The sequence below is a fragment of the Anolis carolinensis genome, chromosome 1, assembly GCF_035594765.1.
Source record: "Anolis carolinensis isolate JA03-04 chromosome 1, rAnoCar3.1.pri, whole genome shotgun sequence".
Taxonomy (NCBI): Eukaryota; Metazoa; Chordata; class Lepidosauria; order Squamata; family Dactyloidae; genus Anolis; species Anolis carolinensis.
This window is the reverse complement of record NC_085841.1, coordinates 6,822,373-6,843,351: the sequence shown is the minus strand read 5'-3', so window position 1 is coordinate 6,843,351 and position 20,979 is coordinate 6,822,373. Positions and strand designations below refer to the sequence as shown.

Below are 20,979 nucleotides of genomic sequence, written 5' to 3'. Positions count from 1 at the left end.
CAATGGCTGCTCACTGGAGGGAAGGATATTAGAGGCAAAGCTGAAGTCTTTTGGCCACATCATGAGAAGACAGGAAAGCTTGGAAAAGATCACAATGCTGGGAAAAATGGAAGGAAAAAGGAAGATAGGCCGACCAAGGGCAAGATTTATTTATTTATTTACAGCATTTATATTCCGCCCTTCTCACCCCGAAGGGGACTCAGGGTGGATCACATTGCACACATAAAGGCAAACATTCAATGCCATGACATAGAACAGAGACAGAGACAAGACGCAGGCACCAGGCTGGCCTCGAACTCATGACCTCTTGGTCAGAGTGATTTGTTGATTTGTTGCAGCTGGCTTGCTTTCCAGCCTGCGCCACAGCCCGGTCCTGTGGATGGACGGTATCCTTGAAGTGACTGGCTTGACACTGAAGGAACTGGGGGCGGTGGCAGCTGACAGGGAGCTCTGGCGTGGGCTGGTCCAGGAGGTCACGAAGAGTCGGAGACGATTAAACGACTGAGCAGCAGCAGCAGCAGCCATCAGGGCCCCCCAAGCCCAATTTACTTGACAGTTTTTAATTTGTTCCTCTTTGACCATTTTGGCCTCCCTTCTCCGACCCCTTCCAGCCTGACCACATCCTCCTTGAACCTTTCGCCTGGGCAACTCCTCTGAGGCTGTGTTTTGTGTGGGTCAGTGCATGGAATCTGTCAGGGCCTAGGACCCAGTGTTGCCCGCCGAGCATCTTCTTCTTCTTCCCTTTCAGCTCAGGCCAGGGCTATGCCTTAGTTAGTGGGAGGGAGCATCCAGGAGTGGCTGCTGGCATGAATGAGGCTGAAATTCTAGTGTGGAAAGCCTCAAAGTGGAATACTACTGCGGTCTCCAGGCAACGGCCTTGACGCAACCAAAGAAGAGGTCTCCTTGAATAAGAAAGCAATGCACACCCATTTTCCAAAAGCCAGACAGACACAGACACTAACCTGGAGATAGGAAGAGAGGGAGGGAGGCATGCAGCATCCCTCAATTACAGCTCTGCAAGGGGTCCAGTTGGAAAACCCAGTCAAGAATCACATCCCCAGGATATGAATGCGGAAGCCCTTCCATCTGTGCAAAGAGTGGTAAGTTGCCTTTATTCCTTCCCAGAAAGTCCACACCCATCCAGGCGAGGATGCCATTCAGAGTTTTCCTAAGCAAGTTGCTAGTTATTTTGGTTCAAGCATGTTCCTAGCCTGAGCTCATTCACAAATAGAGACGTGTATATTTACACATCACAGTGAAACTAGCAATTTGCATTGAAATTGTAGCCTTCTGTTGCAAGCAAAGGCTTTGAAACAAGTCTCGTTTTCTCCTAGGATGCAACCCTAGGGGAGTTTTTGGAAGGGTGGACCAAATGTGCTTATTGATTTGCTGTGTTTGTTATTATTTGGACCGAATCTGCTATGTTTTGCTCCTCGATGAACAGCACTCCTTGGGCAAACAATACCAAAAGCAAATTTTCATGCATTTCCGAAAGCCGTCTTACGAGAGAAGGTACCCAGATTTGGGAAAATGACCACCTCCCGGAAAATAATATGAATGAAAATGTGTTGTGTTTTAATAGCTCAGCTGAACCCAGAGAAGACAGAAAGGAGATAAATGACATATAGGAGGTCTACCAAATCAAAAAAATTAAAAAATGTGGTATCTGGACAATAAGGACAATAAGAAGCAAGATTTCAATGTAGGATTTTCCAGATATGGGATCGAGAAGTGGCCTTTTGGAAGGAGAAACACCTCTGGATTTCTCTCCATGAGAAAGTAAGAGCATTAAATAGATAAATCTCTCAACTCTGCCTTTGTTGTGATGTAGAATTTTAAAGAGAGGATCCTATATATTTGAGGAATCCCCTATAAATCCACACGGATAGATTATATCTCTTTCCCTTTCCTGCCTTTTTTATTTGAAAGCTTATTAGAAAACGTTCTATTTCCACGATGTTTCTAGTTCACTTTGTTTAAACCTAAGCCTTCTCCTCTCCTCACAACTCTCCTTTTGATTGGAATTTTTAAAATGAATGGAAAAAAAATAGTCCAGGATATTTATACTTTGTGAAAAGAAATTTGGAGGACCCCATTTAAAGGAGAACCATCCAAATCTCTCCCTCCAAATGGGCATCTTAATGGTTGGCTCCAAAGATGGGCACCTAAGGAGGTGAATCGAAGGACAAGCTTTCTGGGGCTGTCCTATATTTTTTTTCCAAGGAGGTTTAGCACCCAAATGAGAACACTTGGTATGTATCCGAAGATGCACAAGGATCTACTTCCAAAAACCCTGATCTACCCATTTCCCTGAAGGAAAAGTTAGAGGCTCTTACGAAATGTGTTTTAAATGGATGCTTCCCAGGCTATTGTCCCAGTGTAACTGGTTCAGGGGAGGAAAATCAAGAGGGTAAAAAGGTCTGGAAATGTTGAGTGCATCTACATTGGTAGAAATAACGCAGTCTGATACCACTTTAACTGCTATGATATCATGGGAGTTGTAGCTTTGAGGTATTTAGCCTTCTCTGCCAAAGGGTGCTGGTTCCTCACAGAACTACAAATCCAAAGGTTCAATAGCATTGAGCCATGGCAGCTAAAGTGGTGACAAACTGCATTAATTCTACAGTGTAGATGCATCCCAAATCCCTGCCAGGGATGGTTAAAGCATCCCTGGCAGATGGCCCTTCAACCTCTGTTTATAAACCTCACATGAAGAATAGGAAAGAAATCAGTTCACTGTTGAATGTGTTGTCGAAGGCTTTCATGGCCGGAATCACAAGGTTGTTGTGTGTTTGCCGAGCTGTATGGCCATGTTCCAGAAGCATTCTCTCCTGACATTTCACCCACATCAATGGCAGGCATCCTCAGAGGTTGTGAGGTCACAACCCTTGAGGATACCAGCCATAGATTGCGGTGAAACGTCAGGAGAGAATGCTTCCGGAACATGGCCATAAAATCCTGAAAACACACAACAACCCAGTTCACTGTTGGATTCCAGCTCCCATCATCCTCACCCAGCTATTTAGAGCTTTCTCTAAAGTGCAGCAGGTTACTACACAAGTATCTGACAATTCTGGTGCTACAGGCACTGAATCCACTTTGGGTTTTAGTGTGAACTTTATTGGAGACGTTCAATGTGTCAAAATAGTTTCAGTATTTTAGATAGCTCTGCCAATGTTCAGATTCAAATATTGACATTAGAGCCAATTTGTCTATATCTCTTTTAAAAAACGAGGCACTCAGACCTAAATTTAGTATAGTTACTTAAATTGAAGTTTCAATTATTCCAGCTAGCTATCATGTTTAGGCATAATGGGAGTTAAAGTCCAATAGATAATAAATGCGCAAGTTCTAACATGGTAACACATTTTCTATCTAAATCCTTCAAATCCTACATGCTATTGCATGTCATTTCCAATCTATTTGCAATTACATCACATTGTAGTATAAATAACTACAAATATCAAATATATCACTGAATATGAAACATAGCTATTGGCTATTTGGTAAACATTGAGAAAACAGCTGTGGTATATTTGACATCAAAATGTCAGAACTGGGGAAAGGGATGGATTTTGGCATTCCTTGAGAATCGGAAATTAGCAACAATATTTAAAGAGGTTGGGTTACTGTGAGTTTCCTGGGCTGTATGGCTATGCTTCAGAAGCATTCTTTCCTGACGTTTCCCCCACATCTATGGCAAGCATCCTCAGAGGTTGTGAGGTCTGTTGGAAAATAGGCAAGTGAGATTTCCAATAGACCTCACAACCTCTGAGATGTGGGCGAAATGTCAGGAGAGAATACTTCTGGAACATGGCCATACTGCCCAGAAAACTCACAGCAACCCAGTGATTCCGGCCATGAAAACCTTTGACAACACATATAAAGAGGTTGTTTTTGGATGAAAAAACTGCACAATGACATGAATCTTTTTTCCTGCTGAGAGCTTTAGCTTGCAAAGATATGTAAACCTTTGCTCATTTAGATGGATGTTAAGTGGATAAATAAATACCGGAGCCAAGCCAATGAATAATGAACAGAACATTATTTGTTATGTTTGAGATTTGCCTTTTGCCCTTGGAAAAGAGCATCCCAGGATCTGTTTGAGATGTTTGTAGTTTTGTGGTCGATGGTTGCATTTGAATGTGGAAATAATTGACAAATTATAACATGCAATAGCATTAAGTAATTAAAAATGTGCACACATTGGTAGGTAATACTTAATTGGAATTCAGATGTGATTTGGAGACACTGAAAAAATGATGTATCCTATCTTAGGCATGTAGATATAATGCTTCCAAAATATATGATTAGAAAGCAATGGTTCCTATTGAGATCCTATTTGACTTTCCTGGAAATTCAAATCTAAAGGCATTTATTTACCTTTGAAACATGTATTATGAGAATGTTATTACTTTTATGGTGTTGATAGCTGACATGCAGATATGTTCATTGTTGCATTGTTATGACTTGTATGGTATTGGTTACTGACATGCAATGGTATTCTGGATCGGATAGCTTTTGCTAGCCAAGCTGATGCACAATCGTGATTAATATTTTCATGTATTCATAGCTGATACATAACAGTTTTTGGATTTGGCAGCTTATGTGACTCAGCCCCTGCCAAAACCCAAACAACCTCGAGATGCCAGAAAATTTGAACAGATGGAACCAGATTCATCCATTAATGCGAAGCTTCACATCCAAAATGTCATAGTTTAAATATTGCATTCAGAATTAGAAAAGTTGAACTGGAAGTCCCGGTACAATCCATTAAAAAAATTCATTTCAGCTGTGCTATTAATACATCTCGTTTCTTCTTTGGTAATTTTTAGGGAAGCAAATCATTTTTGGCTTGACCCGACTGCCTTGAGATGTGCCTAACCACGCGTCAGTCTCATTTCCTCTGTGGGAAACTCAGCTGTCTACAATTTCTTGATCTTGTTCCCAAAACTCTTATTTTGCCCTAATCATTCTCGGAATACTTCTTCAAAAATCCGTATTTTTTGCAGATTTTGAATTAGCCTTTGAACCCTTGTTCTGTGTTCAAACCAAACCTGGTCACCTCGAAGGGTCCGATGGTCAATGGCGCAATGAATCCACTCTAGGTTATAGTGGAAACTTTGAAAATGCCATATTTTGGATATATTTAGCTTCTTGGACACCTCATGCAAAGTTCGAACTTAAATCCAGTGTGGATCCACCAGCACTTTTAAGTTCAGAGTCACCAGATGCCACAGATTAAACCAATGTGGACAATTGGCAGGGTAAACAAACCAAGCCAAATCAGTCCATCCAAGAGCACAAGAATTAATGTCATGCCACTTTCAAATAATATTTCTCACCTTTCAAAAAAGCTTTGAGTGGAGAAGGGCTGTATTACCAGCTACTATTGGATGCTAGGATGTGGTTTAGGAGAAAGAGGATCATCCAAACATCATGCCAAAATTTGGGCAGGGTATTTCAAAGGCCTGTGAGATACATGACTGTTTTTTCCTCACACCTGGTTGAGCCATAGATGTCTGCCACTAAATTGAATATTGTTCTTAATTGATGTCAAATCAAGTTTGACTTATGGCAACCTTACGAATGAGAGATCTCCAAGTCACCCTGTCAACAACAGTCCTGCTCAGGTCTTTCAAACTTAGAGCAAATCGGTGGGTTGCTGTGAGTTTTCCGGGCTGTGTGGTCATCTTCCAGAAGCATTATCTGCTGACATTTCACCCACATCTATGGCAGGCATCCTCAGAGGTTGTGAGATCTGTTGGAAACTAGACAAGTGGGGTTTATATACCTGAATAATGCCCAGGGCGGGATAAAGAACTATTTGAGTCAAGTGTGGATGTTGCAACTTGCCACCTTGATTAGCAAATCGCTGAATTATAGAGTTGAAAGAGACCCCCAAAGGCCATCCAGTCCAACCCCCTCCCATGCAGGAAAACACAATCAAAGCACCCCCAACAGATGGCCATTGAGCCTCTGCTTAAAAAAAACCCAGAAAAGGAGAATCCACAAGACTCCCAGGCAGCATATTTAATTGCCAAACAGCTCTTACCAGCTGGACTTTTTTCCTAATGCTTAGGTGGAATCTCTTTTCCTATTATTGGAATATGAGGGTTGAATGAAAAGTAATGCCTCCACCTTCGTAACTCCTCAACAGATGGCAGTCCTGGTCTGCGGCAGTTACTGGCTTGTTCAGTAGACTCTCCTCTACAGTTCCATTTGGTGGGAAGCCTTAGCGTTTAATGGTTGTGTTGTTAAAGTGTGAAGTATGAAACCCTGTGCAACCGGTCAATCTATATGACTTAAGGAACGTGCAGTCATTGAATTCTTGACAGCAGAAGGTGTCACCCCAAAGGAGATTCATCAGAGAATGCAAGCTGTTTATGGGGATTGTGTTGATGTGAGTCCTGTGCATTGTTGGGCGAGTAAGTTTAAAGATGTTGAGGTGGGAACATCTGACTTGCGTGACAAACAAAGAGTTGGACATCCTGTGACAACAACCACCGAGTTTCACAAGCAAAAGGTTGACAGATGGATTCAGGATGATCATCATATCACTCAGAGAGAAATTTTAAGCATAATCGGCATTTCACAAGAACGTGTGAGTCACATTATTGCTTTGCTTGGCTATCGGAAGATCTGTGCCCGATGGGGACTGTGAGATGCCGGTTGCTGAAACAGAGTGTCAACTTCTTCCGTGACGGCTTCAGAAAACTTGTTCATCGTTGGCAGAAATGTATCCAATTGTCTGGTGATTATGTGGAAAAGTGAATAGTGGTAGTTAAAGAGCATGTTGTAAGGATTTTTTCTGCATTTATTTATTAAAATATTCCCACCCAAACCCAAATAATGAAGGTGGAGTCATTACTTTTCATTCAGCCTTTGTACTTTGCTCAATTGTGTTCTAGTTTCCAGAGCAGCAGAAAGCAAGCTTGTCCCCTTCTCCTCAACAGGACATCCTTTGAAAAATTTAAACATAGCTAGCTAACTATCATATCCCCTCTCAGCCTTCTTTTCTCAAAGCTCTGATTATTTTAGTCTCCCTTCTTTGGACACATTCCAGCTTGTCAATATCTTTCTTGAATTGTGGTGCCCAGAATTGGACACAGTCATATTCCATGTGAAATCTCACCAAAGTGGAATAAAAGGGACTATGACTTCCCTTGATATGGTCACTATTCTCCTGTTGATGCAGTTTAGAATCACATTGGCCTTTTTAGCTGCGGCATCACATTGTTGACTCGTGGTCTACTAAAACTCCTAGGTCCCATTCACATGTGTTGTTCTCAAGCCTGGTATCATCCATCCTATATCTCTACATTTCATTTTTCTTGCAGAAGTGTTGTACCACTCATTTCTCCCTGTTGCTTTTGGCTCAGCTCCCTGATCTGTTAAAGTTGGAGAGCTGTAACATCTTTGGAAGCTATAACTCAACAATTTGAATTATAGAGATCCATCTGCACTGTAATTATAATCCAGTTTCTTAATCCAGATTATTTATTTATTTATTTATTTATTTACAGTATATTCCGCCCTTCTCACCCCGAAGGGGACTCAGGGCGGATCACATTGTACACATATAAGGCAAACATTCAATGCCATATAACATAGAACAGAGACAGAGACAGACACAGAGGCAATTTAAACATTCTCCAGCTTCCAGCTTCCTGAGGGAATGCTTGATTCCGGCCACAGGGGGAGCAGCTGCTTCATCATCCACTGCGATGGCAACTTCCTCATTCCATCGGCAGCTGGGTGATTTTTATGGTGTTGTAAATTAGCCTCCCCACATATAAGTGGTACCTAAATTTCCTACTTGATAGATGCAACTATCTTTTGGGTTGCTTAGGCCAACAACGAGCAAGGGCTATATTTTTATTTTAATTGTTGGGTGTTCACCCCGACATGGGCTGGCCTCGAACTCATGACCTCTTGGTCAGAGTGATTTATTGCAGCTGGCTGCTAACCAGCCTGCGCCACAGCCCGAGACGAGATTATCTGGTAGTGTAGGCTCTTGTAATCCAGTTTGGATTGTATGGCAATGAGAGTCTGAACCATAATCTGAGATGGATTCGCCAGCCCACACATATGGAAGCTACTCACTGCCACTACCTGTCTGTATAGTAATGTGGCAACAACTACCCAAAACAATGACACACACCAGCAATAAGGCAGACATAGTTCTCAATAAAATATGCTGATTAATACAGACAGGCAAACATTTGCAAATACACACTATGAGGCCAGTATCCACAGTTTCATTTGACCACATCCAACCATCTATGCACTCTCTGGGCATTTTCTAGGTTCTTCAATGTGCCTGATTTTCTAGGTTCTTCACCAGGCTTAGTAGCTTATTAATCATTCACTTCTCACAGCATGCATTTGCATAGCAACCTTCAACATTTTGCATATTTACACAAGTCCTGCTTCCACTTGGGGGTATTTATTCATGAGATGGCAACGGAGGGAACAGGCTGCCCATGCGTCATCTTTCTGCATGTTATGAAAATTAATTCTTGCAAAGAGACACATATTTTTATTCCCCTTGCCTGTTTGCTTTTCCATGCAAAGGGTCATGGAAGGAAAAGCCATGCTGGGAAAGGGATGGGATGGAGAGAAGAGAGGCCATTTGTGCATCCTTGGCTAAAGAAGAAGAGGAGCTCGGAGGCCATCTCTCCTTTCCCCTGGAATTGCCATGGCAACAATGATAAACCCAAATTTGCCAGGACAAGATGCGGAAGCCTGATGCAAAGGCCAGTGCCTCCCGGCTGCAGCTTTTATTTTTCGTCCTCAGATCTGCGGTCAGCCTTGGTTGAGACTCCCGTCACTAATTCCTCCTTGGGAATAAATAGAAAGGAAATACAAATATTACCCATAGGGCAAAATGAGCAAGATAGGTCCTCATGTTTTGACAATTCCATGTTTAATTGTATTTTAATATTTATATATTGTTAGTTTTTTAATTACATTGCTTTATATACTATTGGAGCCCCTGGTGGCACAGCCAATTAATCTGCTGAGCTGCTGAACTTGCTGACCAAAAGGTCAACGGTTCGAATCCTGGGAGCAGGGTGAGCTCCCCCTCTTAGCCCAGCTCCTGCCAACCTAGCAGTTCGAAAACATATAAATGTGAGTACATCAATAGGTACTGCTCCGTCAGGAAGGTAACGGTGCTCCATGCAGTCATGCCGGCCACATGGCCTTGGAGGTGTCTATGGACAACGCCGGCTCTTTTGACCGAAAGGTTGGTGGTTCGAAACCAGGGAGCGGGGTGAGCTTCTGCTATTAGCCCCAGCTTCTGGCAACCTAGCAGTTCGAAAACATATAAATGTGAGTACATCAATAGGTACTGCTCCGGCAGGAAGGTAACGGCGCTCCATGCAGTCATGCCGGCCACATGACCTTGGAGGTGTCTATGGACAACGCCGGCTCTTTGGCTTAGAAATGGAGATGAGCACCAACCCCCAAAGTTGGACACAACTAGACTTAATGTCAGGGGAAAACCTTTACCTTCAGATGGATTTAATATGCCGCAAGTCACTTGTTAAAAGTTATCAGCTGAAACTACAAGTTGGAACCAAAATGTAATATCATCTGTCCCTCCCCATTCCTTGTTTCATTTTTGGAAATTTGATTAAAATATTCTCTCTTAGGTCATCCACCTTCCACGTCTGCCAGATGTTGACCATAGAGGTGTGTAGGAAGACTCAGGGTGCATCTACACTGCAGAATTAATGCATGTCCGGCATCACTTTAACACCCATGGGTCAATATTAGAAAATTATAGGATTTATAGTTTAATGGGACACTAGTATCCTTTAGCAAAGGAGGCTAAAGACCTTGCATAAATCAGGCATGGGCAAACTTGGGCCCTCCAGGTGTTTTGGACTTCAACTCCCACAACTCCTAGCAGCCGGTAGGCTGCTAGGAGTTGTGGGAGTTGAAGTCCAAAACACCTGGAGGGCCCAAGTTTGCCCATGCCTGGTATAAATGCTTCCCTTGAGATTCTAAAGTTGACCATTGAGTTGACTCCAATGTATCCCCTGTTTACCTTCCGGCTACTATTCTCAAATCAAAACACGCTAAATACAAGATATGTAGTTGATGAAAAAAAGTATGTCCCATTGCAAACCACCAGAGGGAACAGTTCTTGCAAAAATATGACAAATGTGTCATTTGTCCAGGAGCCGGCAACTTTTATAGATTTGTGGGTCACACATGTCTGTCTTTCCAAAGACCTGGGACTTGTAGTTTGGTGAGGAACCAGCTGTTGTGGGTCAGTGTGATGATGAAAGTGGATTTGGGTTTAAGCAGGCTGACCAAGGCAATTTTAATATGGGAAATCTTGAAGGCTCTGATGATGCTGGGAATGTTGAAGGCTCTGGCTTGTCAGAGAGGCCACAAGCTGGAGAGGAAACAGAAAACAATGATTAGGATGACCTTTCACTAGATTCAGAACATCAACAAGTTCCAGGTGTTTCAGGCAGCGAGGCAGAGGAATCTTCCTTAGACAGAGATACAAGGTTGAGGTTGAAGGTTCATCACCCCAGGCGTTCCCTTAGAATAGCTAATAAACATGTGGGAAGCCAAGGGCAGAGAAATGCCTTTCTGGCTTGTAAACATGTCTAAATACAATGAGAAACAGAAAGTGATTTCAGACTAAGCAACATTGATCTTTGGAAACACATCTCCTGCCTTGTTTAAGCTCATGGAAAAGGACTCTCGTTTGTGTTCATGTCTGGAAACTGTGTTTTGCTTTTTGCTCTGAATTTCATGGTGCCTTGTTTTCAGGACTAATTTCCTACATCTGAGACTTGGATTTATATTCTGCAAATTGTTTTTACTACTGGATTATATTGTTTTTATTGGGTGCCATTGCATTTGGATGTTTGCTTTCTTTACTGCTTTTTATTCAGACTTTGCTATCTTTTATCAATGAACTGTTTAAACCTAGTCCGCTGTGGTGGAGTGTGTGTTAAGAGCAAGGTGAACCAGCGCTGAGGTGCAACACCAGCACTCTTTGGAAGAAAAGGCTGAAAACCTTATGAAAACTATAACTCCCAGGATTCCATTGCATTGAGCTGTGGCTGTTAAAGTGGTGCCAAGCTCCATTAATTCAACAGAGTGAAACCTTTCATAAAACTCCCTTACATGATCAATGGATATTTGCAAAATCCTGGGGCACTCTGTGGGACTCAGATCACTGTGGCCTAATTTGACCTTCAGTTATGCCTTGATTATTGTGAAAAGGAATGAATTGTTATTTGAACCAAATGACTTCAAAGCTTGGAGCCTTTCAGTTATCTCAGGGCAGCGAGCCATTTCTCTGCCTTGAGTAGATTGGAGATCATTTTACTCCGAAGAGCCAGAAGGAATGCAAAGATCATTTTTGGCATACGGCTTTTGGATAACTATTGAGCTCTGCCTGAAGAGGTGAATTCCTTGCAGGTGGGAGAGATAATTATTTTTTTCTTAAATTACATTATTAAATAAGACTGTCTCATTGATGTCGGCTCTTGTCATTCTCCAGCCAAAGAACATCTCCAGATCTGTCAACTTGGTGCAAAGTGGCTTATAACAACAAGATCCATTATGTACTTGTTATCTAGATTTCAGATCAGCAGCTTAGACAACCACACCTTGAAAATGTCCCCAATACTAGTATTATTATTTTTAAAATTGATGTTTCCTGGTTACAACTGCTTAGGGCTTTTGTTTTTCTTATTCTCCTAACAATATGATGCTGCTAACTATGTAACCTAAGCTCCTTGAAGCTGCAAAGGAATGCTAATTGCTTAAATATATACTCAAATGCCACTCTGTCATGAAGGTAAACGCAGTCGAGAGACACTTTTAGAAATACTTTATTGAACAATGTTCTTGACGCATTGAGTGGCTTTGAACTATTTGAGTAAGCATTGTTTTTCTAAGAAGGTAGGGTTTATTACATGTACAGCCAGCCCTCCGCATTTGCTAAGGTTAGGGGCACAGTGTTGGAGGTTGTTGAAATAAATAAATAGAAGCTTTACCACAGTTTCTGAATCAAGATAAACCCTGCAGTATAATAAAGTGCCACTCAGGCTTGTGTAACAAGTGACAGAATCTTTACTTCAGTTCAAAAGATCAAACAGGGCAACAATATATACAGCAGTCTCTGAATTCACACAGAGAACATAGGGAATAAATAGTCGCTTTAAACAGTCTTTAAATATGCCTAATCTGCCTTATAAATAATCAGGCTTCGGAGAGTTGGCAGCCATTTCCTTCCTGACCATTTCTAGTCAGCGCTCTCTTCACTCTCAGAGGTAAAAGTGGCAGTTAAAACTGTTTACCTCGGCAGCAAGCTAGAGACAGCAGCCAATCGGAATTCTGGCTCCTGGCTGGCTCAGCCAATCAGCTGTCGACACATGCCTTTCCAGTCAACCCATTACATCACGGTGCCTCTTTACAAATCCTCACACACAGGACTCTCTGCAAAAGTGGAAAACATACTAATTTTTTTAGAAAAACACTTTAAAAATCTAGCATAACAATACTCTAGGAATCTCTCAGCTCTCTAGCATGACCCTATGGTCAACTTTTATGATTCCCATACACCACAGCAACGTGTGGCTGGGAACAGTTAGTTTTATATAAGGGGCACAATTTTACTGTGCCATTATATATGATGGGACTCAAGCATACGCAGGTTTTGGTATTCATAGGGGTCCTGGAACAAACTCAAATGGATACCAAAGACACGCTATGTCTTGACATTTGAATTTTCAATTTTAGGGAGCCAAAGTGTCTCAAGAGACTACAAGACCCATTATCCCAGAAAACGCAGTCATGGCAAGTAACATGGAATCATGGTGCTGGAATCATAAAAGAGTCCTTGAAACCATTTCTTGTTTAGACTACAATTCCCAGGCAAGAATACTGTTGGTGACTGGTTCATCGGGAAGTCCCCATGTAATGAAGAAGATCTATATTCAGTTCAAAAGATTACACCCGTTGGGCCATTGTGAATAAACATTGTGTGTGATTATTATTATTATTATTATTATTATTATTATTATTATTATTATTATTATTATTATTATTATCCTCCACTTTCCTCTTTTAAAGTAGACTCAAAATGGTTCCAGGTACCAATGTGAAAGGTGGATGGATATATATTAGACATTTGGTTGTGCATTTGGTTGTATATTTGTGGCTTAAATCCCATTGCCCAATATTGCCATACAATTGTATTATTATTAGTATTATTATTATTATTGACACAAAGGCACAATATGACACAGCAAACGAGAAGTATATGCTGGATTTCGTATCACAAAATCACAAGTCAAACACTTCTCAAGTGTTTAGCACTGTGTGATGTATTATTATTATTATTATTATTATTATTATTATTATTATTATTGACACAAAGGCACAATATGACACAGCAAACGAGATGTATATGCTGGATTTCGTATCACAAAATCACACGTCGAACACTTCCCAAGTGCGATGTATTTTCGGATGATGCACGCAGATCCCAGTAAGGTGGCCTTTTGCAGTTGACAGATTGTAATTTTGTCTGTTATTATTATTAGTATTATTATTATTACTATTATTAATCTTACCTACCTCTCCCCATAGTTTGGAGTGTGTTACACTATAATTAAAGTGCCTTGGGGAAAAATACTTGATGTGGTTTAAAAGAATAAATGAACATTAAAAATAATAAACAGTTGCCATCACACCTACAAGTACCTGCCTTTCCCCGCTTCCAAGCAATTTAAGAGGTCCGCAATTGATAGCTACCTGATTCCAAAAATGCAATTTTCTAGACACTTCAAAACTAGAGTCCAATGGGCAACCTCCAGGAGTAGTCTTATGTCTAGAAAGTGTCTAGAAACCAGAGGGAAGTCTGCATGCAATGAGGTCCCAAAAATAAAAAGTTCCCCAGACTCTGCTTTGCTACTGCTTGTAAACATAGACCTGGAACCTTTCAAAACCAGAGTTCCTCTTTGTTTCTTCTCTTCAAACAAATGGATGGCAAATTTGATTACCGAACGGGCACCAGAGTGTTTACAGAAAAGCCTTGCCATGCTTTGTTAACCATAAGCGAGTTCAAGAATTGAAGCCATTCCAGAATCTAAGCCATACTTCTCAAGAAAATTCTGAACTTGAGAAGTAGCTTTCAATTACTAATGTGGGAAACCGGAGAAAGTGGCCGATAATACTTTTAATCAGCACAATTGCCTTTGGAAGTGAGCTTTCTGGTTGGTTTCTTCAAAACTTCTCCATGTTGGGAGAAAGGCAGGATATACAATGAATGAAGCTGATGAATGGATCCAGGAATAAAGCAATATTTCTTTTTTAAAAAAAAATAATTTTTATTAAAGTTTTCCACAAACAAGACATTATACAAAACATATTTTACATAAAATGGGGAGGGGATAATATCGGGTTTTAGGTAGGTAGGGTGGTGCAAGAAAAGGGAATGTTACAAAATCAGAAAGAGAGGGAAAAAAGAAAAAGAAAAAAAACTATGCAATGATACAAAAGGTGGGGATAGACACTATTAGGTCTTCCATCCTTTCTACGCTGGGCATTAAAGTTCATTTGTTTTAATTTTTATAGTTCTGGTTGTACTAGTATTTTCCAATTGAGTCCTCAGTTCCAAGGCTTTCCTTACTATTAATGTAGTCTCTATATAGAGTCCAGTCTGTCTTTTTTATTGGGTGACCTCTATGTATTTTTAATAAAAAAAAGTTAGTTCATCCATATCTCGAATCTCTTCCATTTTCCCCTGCCAATGTTCTTTCATAGGAATATCTTGTAACTTCCAATATTTCGCAAATATGATCCTTGCTGCCGTATTAATATAAGTAAACAGTTTATCTTCGTTTAAGTTGAAATTTGTTTCTGCATCTAATAGTCCCAATAAATAATATTCTGGTTTCATGGGAAATCTTTTTTGTAATATTTTTTGGGATTCCAAATGTATCCTTTGCCAATATTTATTTGTTTCGGGACATGTCCACCATATGTGATAATACGATCCAATGTGATTTTTACATTTCCAACAGGTGTTTTGAGTTCCCTTATACATTTCCCCCCAACTTTTTAGGTGTGATGTACCACACCTAAATATGTGCAGAAATATTAATTGGGTTCATGTTTGGGGGAAAAGGCAGGATAGAAAATGAATGAATTAATATTTCTGTGCAAAAATACTATTTGGGTCCATATTGGGACAAAAGCAGGATATACAGTAAAGAATGAAGCGACATTTCTGTGCAGAAAAACTGCACAGAAAATGGTCAGAATTTCCCAAAACATAAAAAAACACATTTATTGACCATAAAGGTTTTCTCCTGACATTAAGTCAAGTTGTGTCTGACTCTGGAGATTGGTGCTCATCTCCATTTCTAAGCTGGAGAGCCAGCGTTGTCCATAGACACCTCCAAGGCCATGTGGCCAGCATAACTGCATAAAGTGCCATTACCTTCCCACTGGAGCGGTACCTATTGATCTACTCACATTTGCATGTTTTTGAACTGCTAGCTTGGCTGAAGCTGGGGCTAATAGTGGGAGCTCATCCCACTCCCCGGATTCGAACCTGTGACCTTTCACTCCGCAAGTTCAGCAGCTCAGCGGTTTAATCTGCTGTGTCACTGGGGACTCCAATATTTCAAATATATAAAAATATTCTTCCCATTCTTAACATATGAGGTATGCCTTCAGTCGCGCAAAAGTGCCATTCAGTACAATTATCACCTCGGACATTCTCTGTGCAATTCAACACTTGGAGGTGTTTACTACGCAACTTTGTATGATCAACATTAAGAGGGAGAAAAATCAATATTTTGTTTCGGTCATCTTTCTAAATACAATGGTGTGAGCAAGAGGAAGGTAGGTCTGAGTTCTTTATAAAGGAAGGAAGGAAAAGAAAGAAAGAGAAAAGCTTCCTTTCCATAGGCTTTTTTGCATGAAAAGGTTTCTTCTGAATAGTTACAGACTTGACACAGGAAACGTAGCAGCCCCCGCAAGCATTCGGCAAGCTGGGTAATTATCCAATTACTCCAATTACCTTTTGATGGATTTGCAGGGTGCCTTTCCAAGAGGTCATTGTTGGCCAAGTTCCCAGGTGGACCCAAAAGAGGTTTTGCTTTCCATTGTACTCTTAGAACAAGAGACTTGAAACGCTTCTATGTCTTGCTTCAGGTCTCTGACTTTGAACAAAAGTCAGTTGACCGGCTTCTCTCTCCCTACTTCAGATATTCATTGCGACTGTTGTTATGCATCTTCAATTGAAATTATGCTAATCGTATCTTAAGAGTGTTTTACTGGCCAGATTGATTCAGAGGGATTTGCCCTTGTTTTCCACTTCACTGTAGTATTCCATGGCTAAAGGAGATTTGAACCCCAGTCTCCCAGAATTCTAGTCCAACATTCATAGAATCATAGAGTTAGAAGAGACCTCACGGCCATCCAGTCCAACCACTTGCCAAGAAGCAGGAAATTGCATTCAAAGCACCCCGACAGATGGCCATCCAGCGTCTGCTTAAAAGCCTCCAAAGAAGGAGCCTCCACAACACTCCAAGGCAGAGAGTTCCACTGTTGAACAGCTCTCACAGTGAGGAAGTTCTTCCTAATGTTAAGGTGGAATCTCTCTTCCTGTAGTTAAAGCCATAGTTCTGTGCCCTAGTCTCCAGGGCAGCAGAAAACAAGCTTGCTCCCTCCTACCTATGACTTCCCCTCACATATTTGTACATCATGTACATCATGCAAGCTATCATGTCTACGGCCATACCACCCTGAACACGCCCGATCTCATCTGATCTCAGAAGCTAAGCAGGGTCGGGCCTGGTTAGTACTTGGATGGGAGACTGCCTGGGAATACCGGGTGCTGTAGGCACCCAGTATTCCTGCCAACCTAGCAGTTCGAAAACATGCAAATGTGAGTAGATCAATAGGTACTGCTCCGGCAGGAAGGTAACAGCGCTCCATGCAGTCATGCCGGCCACATGACCTTGGAGGTGTCTATGGACAACGCCGGCTCTTCGGCTTAGAAATGGAGATGAGCACCAACCCCCAGAGTCGGTTACGACGGGACTTAACGTCAGGGGAAAACCTTTACCTTACCTATCATGTCTCCTCTCAGCCTTCTCTTCTGCAGGCTAAACAGGCCCAGTTCTTTAAGCCGCTCCTCATAGGGCTTGTTCTCCAGACCCTTGATCATTTGAGTCGCCCACTTCTGGACACATTCCAGCTTGTCAACATCTTCCTTCAATTGTGGTGCCCAGAATTGGACACAGTGTTCCAGGTGTGGTCTGACCACTCAAACCACTATGTCATGCTGTATCAGCTACAGTTGTGTTCTTTCATGTCATTTCCAACATGTGGTCATCTTAAAGCAAACCTAGGCCTGAGAGTGTGACTCGCCAGAAGTTACCCAGTGGGTTTTCATGGTTGAGCAGAGGATTTGAATCTTGGTTCCACCCAATATTTCACCTAAGCATTAGGAAGAACTTCCTGATGATTACAGCTGTTCAACAGCAGAATATGCTGCCAAGGAGCTTGGCGGAGTCTCCTTCTCTGGAAGATTTTATGTAGAGGTTGAATGGCCATCTCTTGGAAATGCTTGGATTGCTCATGGCAGAATGGGGTTGGACTAGATGGTTCTTGGAGTATCTTCCAACTCTAGGATTCTATGCTTTCATAGAATCGTAGAACTGGAAGATGTTCATGTGGGATTTGTGTATTGGTAGTGTTTAAACGAAAATTGTGTCTGGCATGTGTTGCATACTGATTGCATCATCCAGAGTATGCTATAGTCTGTAAAGAGTTAATGACTGAGAAGCTGTGTTGACCTTGATGTGTGGCTGGAACCTGGGGAGTGTCCAGACACAAGTGTGTTTGTACATTACTGATTGCATCAGTTGAGATCTTGCTCTGTTCTGAGTTGTGTCTGCCTAGAGTGAAAGCCAAGTTCTGTATTCATCTGCAAGTCTGTTTGTCTTGTATAGTAAAGCTTTGTATATATTTTTAACATCGTCTCTGATGTCTCTTCGTTTTGCGCTCCATTGACAACATACAACTGCTGCTACGCTGCGAATTACTCTGACAGAAGAGACCTCATGGGCCACTGAGTCCAACCCCCTGCAAGAAGCAGGAAAATCTTATTCAAGTAGCTTCCAATTTATGGTGAAGCTATCATGAGTTTTTCTGGGGCTGAGAGTGTTTAACTCACGCAAGGTCACTCAGTGGGTTTCCAGGGCCGAGCAGGGAATCATGTCCTGATCTCCATGACTATAGCCCAACACTCAAACCACAACACAATGCTGGCTCCATTTAATCCAAGTCCTCCATAGCTGTGCCAGCATTTTCCTGCCTTCTCTATCGTGACAACCAATCTGGGGAAACCTGAGAATGTATTATGTGCAGGAAAAATCACAGGATGTATTAACTGTGTAACACTGAGCTGCTGAGAGTATTTCTCCCTTTTCGCTGTGACTTCACCTTCCGTAATCCACTTCATAGCCCGAAGCGCAGCAACTGACAGCTCTCCCTATAGCGAAACGTTCCTCTGGAGATCAAAAGAGCTTGTTTGCTCTTGTCAAGGAACTCCACCAGACAGCCACGGTGAAGTCTGATAGGTTCACTTTCCGCTTCTTCTTTTCCCCCCTCAAATCGGGTTGAACAAGAAAGTGGTTTGCTGACTTCTTGCTCATAGTGCAAAACAAACAATGTGTCTTTGTCTTTCGGCACAGGTGGTCGCTTACTTTTCGAAAAGGAATGTCTTGAACTGAGTGGTTCCCCAGGGTGCGGCGCTTGGCTTCCGAGCAGCGGTTCCTCATCCGGATGGCGTGTCGCTTGCATCTCCTCCGTCCACCTTTCCGTGGATGTTGATGCCACTCTGCCAGAAAGAGAGATGTCTGTTCAAAAAATCCAGGTCGAAGGAATGCTGGACGGTGCGGATTATGAGAACGGTGCTGGCCCACCGTCCGACGACCACTTAAGGAACCTGAAAGCTCTGACCCAGAAGCTGAGGCTGGAAACGCGGAGGCCTTCCTACCTGGAGTGGAAAGCCCAGTTGGAGGGTCTGGCTTGGAAGAGCCACCCCAAACCCACCGAGGAGGAAGACGAGGAAGGCCAGGATGAGAAACCAAAGGAGGAACGCATTCCCGTACGAGAGGTGCGCCACATTCATCGTATCAACGGGGCATCCTCCGCCCAGCAAGTCCTGTTGGCCCCAGGGAAAATCAGCAGCTTTGGAAATATCGATGAAGCTTTGAATTGGCTCAGGAAAGAACTGGTAAGTACTGTTCTTATTCCATGTCTTCAAGCTGACTCCAATTTATGGCAATGCTGTCACTGAGTTTTTTTGGCAAGCTTTATTTGGGGGCCTTTCATTGAGCCTGGGAGAGTCGGACTTGTGTAAAAAATCTCCCAATGGGTTTCCAGGGCACTTCAACCCATACTGAGGAGGAAGCAAACATGTTTTCTGATTTATTTATTTCGTGTCAAAAGCATTGCATAATAAATAAGTTTAAAAGGGATGAAATAAAGGAATCACAAGCAGCTAAACAGTTTTAGACCAAAAGCGGGCAACAGCGACCGCATTGTCGTAGCTTTAAACAACTCTTCCTCGTTACATGAGGCAGGACATTGTGGGCAAGCATACATGTGCAGAGTTGTTTGTTCTGCTCCACAGTCACACAAGGTGGAGGATTCCTCCAGGTAGTGCCACCTTGCCAAGTTGTCTTTTGATCTGCATGTTTTCTGATGCTCTAGCTCAGTGGTTCTCAACCTGTGAGCCATGGCCTAGCAGTGGGCTGCGGGAACAAAAATCCAGTCCACTAACCTCCTTCCTCTGTATTTATTTTATTTCCGTTCTTTTCTGCAGAGCTGACCATGGCTTTAGATTATTATATATGGTTTTCTGTCGGCAAGCAAATAGCGACTGCTGGATGGCATATGTTCTGTATCAGAAACTAGAGCTGATGTGGTCTATCCAATGCAGTTTTCTGAACCAGCACCCCAAATATCCAAACCGAATCTAAAGTTGACCAAAACTGATTTGTAACCCTTTTGGTACTAATGTTGGAGAGTGGTTCCTGGTCAAAGTGGTCCCTGATCAAAAAAAGGTTGTGAACCACTTCTCTAGCTAGAGACTTAGCCATGGATTCAAATGGCAGGAAAACAGATCCCATCTCCATACTACCCTGTTTCCCCTAAAATAAGACATCCCCAGAAAATAAGACCTAGCAGAGGTTTTGCTGAATTGCTAAATATAAGGCCTCCCCTGAAAATAAGACCTAGCAAAGTTTTTGTTTGGAAGCATATCCGCCAAACAGAACACCAGAATACGCAGGATCGGTAAATGTACGTATCATAGAGTGTTGTACATGGAACATGGTAGTAACAAGAAATTTTTGATAGGATTCACAGTTTGTCTGGTTATGCTGGTTTGTGATGACAACTACAGTAAAGAATATAATAAATGTTCATTTTTTTTTGTTCAATAATAAATGTGAATTCTTCTTCATGGAAAAATAAGACATCCCCTGAAAATAAGACCTAGCGCATCTTTGGGAGTAAAAATTAATATAAGACACTGTCTTATTTTCGGGGAAACACGGTAGGATGAACTTCCTGATGGTAAATGTTTGACAGTGGAATATGTTGCCTCAGAGTTCAGTGGAGTCTCCTTCTCTGGAGATTATTAAACACAGCCTGGATGGGCATCTTTTGGGAGTGCTTGGATTGTGTCTTCATCCATGGCAGAACTAGGAAAGCCTTCTTCCTTAATAGAGATGCTATTATCCTATGGAAGTCCTAGTCTGGTGTTTGAATCACTACACCACACTGGTTCTTTTAAAACGTGACAATTTTATTCTAGGGTTTTCTGTGGCAGGTTGCTTTTGCATTCCTTTCAGGCTGAGAGTGTGTGACTTGCACAAGATCACTCAGGGCTCAGAGATTTGGAAACTG

The 20,979-nt window shown here is 41.9% G+C and overlaps 1 protein-coding gene and 1 non-coding gene across 3 annotated transcripts in view; both read left to right on the top strand.

Annotated features, from left to right (window-relative positions):
• The first annotated feature begins 765 nt into the window (after positions 1 to 765).
• fam167a (family with sequence similarity 167 member A) overlaps positions 766 to 20,979 on the top strand; it is a 41,094-nt gene continuing 20,880 nt past the window's right edge. The window contains exons 1-2 of one of the 2 annotated variants that reach the window (XM_008121356.3): positions 766 to 1,100; positions 18,756 to 19,300. In XM_008121356.3, coding sequence (XP_008119563.2) covers positions 18,917 to 19,300 — 384 coding nt within the window. In that variant the 5' untranslated portion in view covers positions 766 to 1,100; positions 18,756 to 18,916. Of the gene's footprint in view, positions 1,101 to 18,470; positions 18,628 to 18,755; positions 19,301 to 20,979 lie in introns of those variants that run through there. The other variant, XM_003227936.4, reaches the window with a different exon arrangement.
• Positions 16,782 to 16,900, top strand: LOC134295728 (5S ribosomal RNA). The gene has a single exon (XR_010002367.1). It is a non-coding gene; the product is annotated as a 5S ribosomal RNA (ribosomal RNA).